General features: G+C 15.6%; 1 protein-coding gene across 1 annotated transcript; it reads right to left on the bottom strand.

Annotated features, from left to right (window-relative positions):
- Positions 1-619: 619 nt before the first annotated feature.
- On the bottom strand, positions 620-12,436 carry BO66DRAFT_437722 (uncharacterized protein; the record flags this gene model as incomplete). Its single annotated transcript, XM_025651012.1, has 3 exons — positions 620-854; positions 10,804-10,816; positions 12,418-12,436. The coding sequence occupies 3 exons, from the start codon at positions 12,434-12,436 to the stop codon at positions 620-622; spliced, it is 267 nt and encodes an 88-aa protein (XP_025504862.1).
- Between the last annotated feature and the right edge of the window lie 375 nt (positions 12,437-12,811).

Raw genomic sequence — 12,811 nt, 5'->3', positions numbered from 1 at the left:
GGCTCTTGCTTTGCTTGGGGTGCTGCGCAGGCCCGGACCGTTATATATATTCCTAATCAGAAATATATATATATTATATATATTATTATAGTAGAAATAACCAGCTATATACTAATTAGTTAGTTAATATAAATAAATACCAGCCGCAGGTATTATATAAATATTAAAATATTTATTATTTAACATTTTTTATATTTTATTACTACTATTATTATTTATTTTCTTTTTAAAAAAAAGTTATTTATTTTATAAGTATTTATTTTATACACTGTTAAAACTCTTAAATTAAATTATTTTATTATATTATATATAAAAATTAGTTATTATATATTAGATAAGCCTTGGACTCTTACTCCGCTCAGTGTATGGAAGGATGGGCTGCCTCGCAGACTTTCTCGCAGGACTGTTTGCAGGGCTGTTCACGGGGCCGTTTGCAGGGCCGTTTATAGGACTATTTCTTGCAGGTTTATTCGCAGGACTGTTGGCAGTCTTGCTCGCAGGATTATTCGCAGGACTATTTGTAGGGCTGTTTTTTATAGAACTCTTTGCAGGGCTGTTCGCAGGACTATTTCTTACAGGGCCGTTTGCAGAGCTGTTGGCAGGACTGTTCCTCGCAGGCCTATTTGTAGAGCTGTTGGTAGGGCGGTTCTTTTATAGGCTGTCTTATACTTGCGCGCTCGGCCGTAGGACTGTTGGCAGGGCTGTTGGTAGGACCGTTGGCAGGGCTATTCCTTGCAGGCTTGCTCGCAGGACCGTTGGCAGGGCCGTTGGCAGGACCGGTGGCAGGGCTATTTCTCGCAGGCTTGCTCGCAGGGCCGTTGGCAGGGCTATTCCTCGCAGGCTTGCTCGCAGGACTGTTAGCAGGGCTGTTAATAGGGCCGGTAGCAGGACTATTTTTTATAAACTTACTCACAGGACTATTAGTAAGACTATTTTTTATAAACTATCTCGCACTTGCGTACTCGGCTGTAAAACTGTTAGCAGAACTATTAGCAGAACTGTTAGTAAGATTATTTTTTATAAACTTACTTATAAAACTCTTAGTAGAACTATTAATAGAACTATTTTTTATAGATTTATTTACAAAGCTGTTAATAAAGCTGTTTATAAAACTATTTATAAAGCTGTTTATAGAATAATTTATAGAACTATTTATAAAATAATTTATAAAGTAGTTTATAGAATAATTTATAAAATCATTTAAAAAATAGTTTATGTATAAATAAAATATTAAAAATTACATACTTTAGAATTAAAGTATAAAGATTTTAATAGAATAAAACTGCTAAGTCAGCCGGGTAAAAGTAGAGTAAAATGTTTATATAGAAAAATATTAAAATATAACTTTAAAAAATTATTAAAAATTGAATTTTATATATTAAAAGCTAGAAATAGTATCAATCTGTAGCTCAAAATCTGATTTATTTATAGAACTTTAAAATTTTAAAAGATATAAAGAATTCGGGCTATAAAATTAATAAATATAATTTTGCTTTTTTTTATTCATATCTAGTTTTTTTAGAAAGATGGGGCTATAGAAATTATATATTTAGAAAGATAGAATTCTTTTGCATGTAATAAATCTATTCTTAGAAAACTATATTGAGAATTGACTGAGAAATCGAATTTCTAATTAAATTATAACATTTTCGTATATAATAGTAGAGATTAATATTATATAGCTGTTTAATACTATTTAATTATATAAATAATAACTAGCCAGATATTACTGCTATAAAAAGTAATATATATTTTTATTATAATTTTAAGCTAATTTAAATTATAATATTAAAAAGATAATAAATAATTAATAATTTAAATATATAAATATATATAGAATATAACTTACAGCTGCAGCTGCTTTTTTAAATTTATATTTTTTATAAATAATAATATTTTTGTTAATAATATTAGAATTATTACTATTACTACTGTATATACTGTTAAGATTAATAAATTAAACTTAGTATAGTTATATTAAAATAAATAGTTAATATAGTTTATAATAGTTTTTAATATTTTTTAATTTTTTTATTATATAGTTTTAGACTCCGGCTGCTAATTATAATCTAATTAGATATATAATTTTTAGATTAATAACTAAACTTACTATTAATTATAATATAATTTATAAATTTATAGTCTGCTAATATAAATAAAACTTTTCGTTTATTTTTAATTATTTATTAAATTAGAAGTTTAAATAGATTAATAATATTATTATTATAGCTATAGCAGCTGCTATTACTACTATTATTATTATTAATAATAATAATAAGAATAAGAATAATAATAATAATAATAATAATAATAATAATAATAATAATAATAATAATAATAATAATAATAATAATAATAATAATAATAATAATAATAATAATAATAATAATAATAATAATAATAATAATAATAAAAAAAGATTTTTATAGTTTATAAATTTTTTTTGAAAATTTATTAATCTAGTTTTTTATTAGTTGTTATATTATTATTTTTTTTATTTATAGTTTATTTTTTTGTTTAAAAAATAGTTTCATAGTTTAAGATTATTATTAATAATTAGAATATTATAATAATTATTTTTTAGATTATAAAAACTATTATTAATATTATTATAGCTGTTATTGAAATCTAGACTAATATTATTTATTATCTTATAATTATATTTTATATTATTATCGGCTAGAAAAAAAGAAGAAAAAAAAAATAAAAACTAAAAAATAAAAAATAAAAAAAATAAAAATAAAAATATAAATAAAAATAAATTTATAATTTAAAAGCCAGATTTTTAAACTATTATATTTTTAAATAGACTATATATCTAGATTAGTTATTTATATAATTAATTAAATTTTTTATTTTTTAGCTAATTAGTATATAAATATTTTAATAAATAAATTATTTAAATAATGTTTAATATAATATATTTATAAATAGATTAGTCGGCAGATTTACCGAATATTTTAATAGCTAATAATATATTTAATTATAAAATTATTAAAAAGATTTTTTATATATAATATTATTAATAATAGTTATATCCATCTGATAAAAAATAATTAGTTTAATAATATTCATTATATAAAAAATATTATATATAATTATTAATAAAAAAATAATAAAAAATAAAAATTTATAATTATAGTTTATAAAAACCAGTTTTAAATATAATTAATTATTACCGCGAAGTAAGAATAGATTAGAAACTATTTATAAATAAAAATAAAAAAAAGTTTATTTTTATTTAAATATTAAATTATTTATAAAATTAACTATACTAAACTAGTATAATTATTCATTAATATTTTAATTTTAATAAAATATAATTTTAAAATTTATATTAGTAAATATATTTTATTATATAAACTACTTAATATATACATATCTCTTAAATAAATAATAAATGTATTTAATTTTAGTTATAAAATTAAGAAAAATAGATTAGATAAATTAATTATATATAAAAATTTATATATAAATTTTTTAGTATTATTATTAATATTATTTATTAAAATTTTATTAATTATATAAATATTAGTTGTATAGTCCAGTAGTTTATTTAAATAATAATTATTAAATTTATTTAAGAAAATATTATAAATTATAAGAATTATATATTCGATAAAAAAGCCGCTATTTAAATTTTAATAAGAATAAACTATAAAAATATATATATTTATAGAAATTTTACATAATTTTAATTTAGTATATATTAAAAGATAAGCTGATTTAATTATAGAAACTATAATTCTATAATAGATTAATTAATTAAATAATATATATTTTATCTTTTAATTTCTTTTATAAATAATAGTTTTTATAGAGCTGTAAAATATAAAATAAGTATTATAAAAAAATATTATAAATAGATAATAGTAATATTTAAAAAATATTTTTTTTAAATTATAAATAATATTCATATAAAATTACTATTAAAAAAAATTAGAATACTACTGAATAATTTATTAGAATAATATTCAATAATATTTGATATTTAATAAATAGTTTTAAAAATATAGTAATATTATATAAAGACTTTATTTTAAATAATTAGATTTATATTCTATAACTCAGCCGCAAGATCGGATTATAAACTAATTAAATATATTAATATTTTTATTAATTTAAAAAAATATAAAACTTAGAATAAATTATATAATTATAATACAAGCTTTGGGCCCTTGCTATGCTCGGTATATAGAAGAATGGGCTGCCTCGCAGGCTTTCTCATAGGGCTGTTTGTAGGATTATTTACAGGGCCGTTAGCAGGACTATTAGTAGGGCTGTTGATAGGATTATTAGCAGAGCTATTAATAAAACTATTTTTTATAGATTTATTTATAGAATTATTAATAGAATTATTTTTTATAAACTTATTTATAGAACTATTCATAAAACTATTAGTAGGACTGTTAGTAAAACTACTTTTTATAAACTTATTTATAAAACTATTCACAGGACTATTTTTTATAGATTTATTTATAAAACTATTAATAGAATTATTTTTTTATAAATTATTTTATACTTGCGTGCTTAATTATAAGTCTGTTAATAAAATTAGTAGTAGACTTACTTATAAAACTATTAGTAAAGCTGTTAGTAGAACTATGAATAAGATTATTAGTAAGACTATTAATAGAATTATTAGTAGAATTATTAGTAAGACTATTAATAAGATTATGAATAAAACTATTAGTAGAACTATTAGTAGAGCTATTTTTAATAGATTTATTTCTAAAATTACTGATAGAACTATTTATAGAATTATTTATAGAAATATTTATAAAATTATTTATAGAATTATTTATAGAATTATTTATAGAATTATTTATAGAATTATTTATAAAACTGTTTACAGAACTGTTTATAGAGCTGTTTATAAAATAATTTATAGAGCTGTTTATAAAATGATTTATAGAATAGTTTACAGAATAATTTATAAAATAATTTATATATAAATAAAATCTTAGAAATTAAGTAATATTTTATTTATTCTAATTTATTTTATTTAATAATTATTTATATATTTATTAAATACTGCTGCTATAAATATCCGGCTTGTTATAGTATATTAAACTTATTATTATAAATAAAAATAAAATATATATAAAATATTTAAATTATTAATTAAATATTTTTATAGTTCGGATTATTATTAAAATATAAAATAATATTTCTATAAAATTATAGATTTTAATATTAGCTTAGATTACTATAAAAAAAATATAATATAAAATATAATAAAAAATATATAATAAATTAATATAAATTCGCTACAGCTGTTTTTTAGCAGTATATAAATATAGAAGAATATTTTAAAATATATAATAATTATAATTAATATTTATATTTAGAATAATAGCAGCTATTTTAAATAAAATAAAAAAATTATATTCTAAATAAATTAATATTTTTAAGTATTTTGTCTAATTAATTTTATATATAAAATAAACAATTTATATTATATCAAGTACAGATATTATTACTAAATTTTATATTATAAAATTAAATTTATATAAAGAAAAATAGATAATTATTTTTATATTTTAATAGTTTATATAAGTAGATTAATCTATTTATAATACTAACTAGAATATTATTATTAAAAATATATATATTAATTTAATAATTTATAAATATAAAAACTATTATATTATTATAATAATAAATTTTAAATATAAATTAACAGCTGTCAGAATCTTAACAAGAATATAAATTATAGAAAAAAAAATAAAAATATATAAATTATAAATAAAACTATATTATTTTTTATATAGTATTTTTCATAAATAAAAATAAATTTATAAATAAAATATAGATATATTTATTTATTTAGTATAAAACTATATAAAAAAATAGTATATTTATATAATTAAGATTATATAATTTAACTGGTTGTTAATAAAAATAGTAGATATATAATATATTTTATACTAGACTATATAATTATTTTTAATATTATAAAGATTTTTTATATAAATAAATAGATTTATTTTTTCAGAAAAAAAATGATTAGCAGGGTGTATTATTAATTAATATATAAATAATTAGAAAAATCTTAGAAATAAATAATAAAGTTGATATTTTTCATAATCTATTATATTAATATAGCAGCGCTGGTTTAATAAACTAATTAAAAAGCAGAGATAAAGTTCAATAATAGTAAAATTATAACTATAATAAAATAAAATTGAAAATAATTTAGAAAAATAGAAGAAATAAATATATTTCATAATTAAAATAGGATTTAAAAATATATAAACCCAGATACCGGTTTAAAACAGTAAGTTAAAAATTAAAAAATAAATACTAATAATAATATATTCTATATAAAAAGTTTATTTATAAAAGATTTAATTATATAAAAAAAATAGATTATAAAAGCATCCAACGGCGTAAAAAAATTATAAAAAGAATAAGAAATATTTTATAAAAAAGCTAATTAGAATAAAAATAGAAAAACTAAACTGTAGAATATATAAACAGAAATTTTTAATATAATAAAAATATTATTAAGATATTAATAAGCCGGGTAAAAATAGAATAGAATATTTATATAAAACAAATCTAGATTTAAAAAATTATAAAAAATCAGATAAAGATACTAACAGGCTCTAAATATTATTAATTTATAGTAAAGAATCTAATTTATATATAAAAGTTCAAAATATTTAAAAATATAAAAGTTTAAGACTGTAAGATAAATAATTATAATTTTTATATTTTTTAGTAATAATCTTTTTATTTAGGAAAGTAGGCCTTAAAAATTATATAAATAAAAAAAATAATTTTTTTTATATTAAAGAAATCTATTTCTAAAAAGTTATATTAAGAATTAATAGAGAAATCGAATTTCTAATTAAATTATAACATTTTCATATATAATAGTAGAGATAAATATAAAAAATTTATTTTCTTTTCTTTTTTAGAAGGCGGTGGCAGAAAAAGGTGTGGCACTAGCCTGGCCGGTGTGGCGGTAGCGGATGTGGTGTGGCGGTAGCGGTTGCCTATATATAATATTAAATATAAAATATTCAAAATAATATAAGATATATTTAATAATATTCTTATTAATTAACTGCAGAAAGAATACATAATATTAAAATCAATATATATTATATTTAATATTAATATATATTCTTATTACTAGCTAATTTAGTTCTTTTAATATTTTTTATTAGTTTATAATAATAAAGCTAAAATCTTTATATAGTATATTCTAATATTTAGAGTTTATAAAGATTCTTTTTATATAATAATTAGTTATATCATAATTTATAAAGAATTTATTAATATAAATCTATTAATTAATAGTTATTATTCTACTTTTATAATTTTAATATATTAAATTATCTAAAAACTATACTAATTTATTAAAATATTTTAATTATATAATTTTTTTAAATTTATATACAACGGCTTTAATTTCTATTATGTTGAATATAATAAAAAAAGTTATTTATATATAATAGTAGAATTATTTTTATATAAATATAAATATAAATATCTTATTTTAATAATTTAAATCTAAATATTTAAAATATTTTATTAGTTATTTTAATCTAAGAAAATAATACTTACCGGAAATTATATAATATTTTTTTAAATATCAGATCTTACCGAATAATTTACATAAACTTAGTAATTAATATATATATATAAATTAATTTTAGAATTTGATATTAAAATATATTCTAATAATATTATATTAAATATACTATAGTTATAAAAATATAATAATAATAATTATAAATTCTAAAATAATATTATTTAAAATACAGATATAGTTATTCTTAAAATTAAAACCAGGTTATTAGTAAATTTTATATATTATTTATTATATTTGTAAATATTATCTTTATTTATTATTATTAGCTTTTATAATATATATCTATTTATTTAGAAAAACATATATATTAAATAGTCGGTTAAGAAAATTAAATATATTTTTTTTATTTATTATACTTAGTTTCTATTATCTTTAATTAATTCGGTTATTAAGAAAATATTTTAGTAATATTATAAATTTTTGAAATCAGAATTTTATTAATATATATAAATCTTATATTATATAATTAAAATATTCTTTTAAAACCAGACTATTTATATAGTATACTTTTATTTAAATAAACTAAGATTTATACTAGCTATAATCTATAGTTTTTATAAAAATAATATTTTTATTTAGATTGAGTATTAGTTATTTATATATTTTTTTAAATAATAGATAATATTAGCTGGATATTTTAATTGATCCGAGAATTAAAATCTATAAATATTATATATTATACATTCTTAATAGTTATATTAGCTACTATTTATTTTAGTTTTTAAAATATTTTTAATATTATAATTTAATATAGTTTTAATAAAATATTAATATTATCATTTAATATAGTTTTACCAAAATATTAATATTATATAATTTTATATTTATTATTAATATATATAACAGCTCCGGCTGCAGGTTTTCCGACGGTATAATAATAATATATTTTATAAAACTATAAAACTTATTTTTTTAATATAATTTTAAACTATTTTTTTATATTTTTAGTTATATTTATTATAAGAATCTTATCAGCTATAATAATTCTAAATTTTTATATATTTATTAAAAGTTTTTTAAAAGTTAATACTTAAATTAAATATATATAAATACTATATATAAAAAGTTGATATATTAGTTTTAATATTAGAATATATATATATTGAATTATATAATAAAATCTATAAATTAATATTATTAACTACTACTAGTATATATATCATAATAATAAAATTTAATAAGGTTTTATATATAATAATATCTAATAATAATAGTCTATATTATTAAAATTACTACAGTATATCTATAAATATAATAAAATTATTTATTTTTAAAAAATAAAATAATTTTTATTTATAATATTAAGTTTTATTTTTTTAAAAATATAAAAGTAATAAAAATAATTTTTATGTAAAATCTTAAAACCAGATTTTTATAATATATAATAAAGGTAGAAATAATTCTTATTGAAATAACAATTAGATTTTTTTATTTGAAAAAAATATTTTAATATTTAATATTATTAATAATACTTCTGATTAAACTTCTACTGTTAGAATTTAAGCAATAATGTTTTTATATATAAATTAAACAAAACTTTTTATTATTTTTTATATATATTTTAAAAAACCTTTATAATAGTCTTTCTTATAACTATATATATAAAATATCTCGAAAAATAGAAAAAAATAAAGTCTAGATTTAAACTTATTTATAGATTAAGAACTTAATAAAATTTAATAAAATTATTTACTATTTATATATAATTAGCTATATTAGTATTAGATTATTATTTTCTTTTAATAATTTACATTAAACAGGTTTTTAGTTATCTAATAATAAAAAAAGCTGATAAAAGAATATATAAAAATATTTCTAATACTATTATTATAATTATTGTTATATGTATATTATTTAAAAAGTTTAATACTATTAGAATATATAATTTTTTTAAATTTTTATTTATAAATTTAGAATATATAACTGGAATTTTTTTATAGCTAATAAAATAACTAATCTATATTTATAATATAAATTAATATTTTTTAATATATTAAAAATTATTATAATTAATTAAAATATAGATTCTATAACTATATATATAAAAATATTTAATTAGTATAATATTAGGCTTTATATTAAAATATTTATACTATTTTAAAATTAGTAATAATTTTTTATTTAAAAAAATTAAATAAATAATAATATAAACTATTATTTTAAATATTTCTCGTTATAGATATTCCAGCAGACTAGTATTAATTAATATTATTCTAATTATTAATATAATATATTATATATATTATTTTATATAAAGTCTTTAGTAATAGTAATATAAAACTAATATAAAATATATAATATTTTTAGATTTATATTACTTTCTAAATTTTATAAATTTATAATTATTATTAAAATATTATTTTATAATATATTAGCTAAAAATATTCTTATATTATTTATTAAATATAATTAATATATTACTAATTTTATTTTTAAGATTTTTTAATAAACAGATCTTTATACAGCTAATAAATAGATTAATAAAAACTAAATATTTTTTATTTCTAATTTTTATAGATTTTAAATATTAAATATTATAATTCTAAATATTTTATGAATTCTATTTTTTAATTATTAGTTTTTATAATATTTTCTAGATATTGTTCTAATATAATAAGTCTTATATTTAAATTCTAGTTTACTAAGTATTTTATTTTTAATATTTTTTATTATAATAATTAATTTCGGCTTGTTTATATAGTCTAAATAATAATATAAAAAATATAAATTAATAATAATAAGTTAATAATATTTAAATAATTATTGTTATTATATATTTTAATAATTGATTCGATTGATTTGATTTGATTTATTCATACACGCATATATTAGTTTTAATGGCCGAGTGGCGGCAGATCCCAGTCCCGCGGATGGACAGACCGCAGGGGCGTTAAAATTATATATAAAATAAAGATTCTGGCCAGTTGGCTGCTTTTTAAAAAACTTTCAATCTTTATATAGTTTTTCTGTAAAAGTTCTATATAATTTTCTTTTCTATATAGCAAACTGGTAAAATTAATAGTTTTTAGATATAGTTTATTTTTATATTTATTTTATAATATGTTTTTTTTACCGGCTGCTACTGCGTCTACTAGTTGCTATATAGTTTAGTATTTAAGTTTATTATTAATATTTTTTATTAGCCGGTCCGAAAGTCTCTAAATAGTATAATCTTAATATAATAAATAAAAGCTTACTGTTCGAAGAAAGCTAATTAGCTGCAGTTTTTTTTTAAAAAAAGCAGCCGGTTAGTATATAGACTAGTTGGTAGTTAGTAGTCTATTTATATATTAATAGTAGTTTACACTTTAATAAATATAATATTAAAAATAATATTAGCTAAGTTTTAAAACTAGCTTAGAAGTTTTATATATAATATGAAATCGATTATTTACTTTACTGTTTTTTTTTAAAAAAAGACGCCGAAAGTTAGTAAGTTTTTTTTTAGTTTAGAAAATATTTTAATAAAAAAAGTTATATTTTAAATATTTAATAAAAATATATTTAATTAATTAAGACTTTTATCCGTAGAGATATATAGTTAATTCAGCAGTTTTAATAATTTTTAAATAAGTATTTAAAATAATTTTATTAGTTAATATCTAGATTAATACTAAAATTTATATTTAATAAAGATTTATATATAAACTAAAAATATACTTATCCGCTGTTTTAATAAAAATATAATAAATATAAAAATTATATAAATTATTAGTTTAATTAGCTTTTTATTATTAATTACTTAAATATTAGAAATATTAATATATAGTAAAAATTAGTATAAAAAATATTAGTTAGTCTATAATTTTAGCAGCTGCTGTTTTAGTATATTAGTTTATTAGTTTATTATTTAATATATTTTTATAGTTTAAGAATTATTAGAAATATATTTGTTAGCTGGTTTCTTATATATAGTTAAACTAGTTAATTATTTATTTAATAATTATCTGCTTTAAGTAATACTAGGGTTGAGTATAAATTTATATAGCTGCTTAATTATTAATAAAAACTATTATTAACTTAGGCTTGGAAATAGTTAGAATTAATATTATCTAGAAGATAATATTTTTAATAAATATATTAAGCTTTTTTTTAGTAAAAGCTAGAATAAGTTTTATATTAATTAGTTTTATAGAATATATTAAATAAATATTTTTTAGTTAATTAATATAATTTAATTTTTATTATAAATTATTATTAAAATATTAATACTACCGGAGTAGCTGCTGTTATTAATATATATAAAAAGAATAATAAAGAATGAAAAAATATATTTTTAAAATTTTTTTTTAGAATTAGTAATATCAATAATAAAAGGCTGTTATTATAGTAAAATTAGTATTAGTTTAATAATTTTAATAAATATAAATATATTTAGATTAAGCTTAAAATCCCTGACTAATTAATATTTAAAATAATTTAATAGTAATATAATTAGATTAGTCATCGGATTATTAAAATAATATCTACCGGAGTGGGTTTATTAGATTAAAAATAAAACTTAATAATAAAATAATAATATTATAATCTAAAATAGATATTTTTAGTAGCTTATTTAATTAGAATTTATAGTAGTAGAATATTAAGATATATTTTAAAAATAATTTATATAATAATATAAAAAATCTTTATTATTTAATATAGAATTTTATATTAGATATTTTTAAAATATTTTATAATATTAATAATAGTTTTCTAGTAGTCTTAGATTGTCACGGGCTAAAGCACGAATACTCAATTTATAATAATTCTGTTAATTAATTCTCTTTTTTATTATCTAGGTTTTACTATATAAATAGCCGCCGCTGTACGGTGGGCGGCAGTAATCATAAGTACAGCTGTAGTATATAATAATAGATACCGGCTTAAGAAAACTATAGTTATCTAACTATATTAAACTAACTGCTAAAAGAATATAGAGAATATAAAGAAATCTATAAAAATAACCGAAAAGCATAAAACCAGAAGTATAAACCGGGATTAATAAAACTAAAAAAATAAATATAAAAATATAAATATAATAAGATTATAATTTTATTTATTATTTTTTTCTTTTTATTAATATTCTTTTTATTAAAATTCTTATTAAAATTCTTTTTATTAATATTTTTTTTATCTTCTTCGATCTTACTATTACTATCTAAATTTATATAAATTTAATCAGATATTTAAATCTCTAGTATTACTATTGCGGTATATAAAAGT

This window comes from Aspergillus aculeatinus (assembly GCF_003184765.1).
Source record: "Aspergillus aculeatinus CBS 121060 unplaced genomic scaffold BO66scaffold_19, whole genome shotgun sequence".
Classification (NCBI taxonomy): Eukaryota; Fungi; Ascomycota; class Eurotiomycetes; order Eurotiales; family Aspergillaceae; genus Aspergillus; species Aspergillus aculeatinus.
This window is presented reverse-complemented; position numbering and strand designations above follow the sequence as displayed.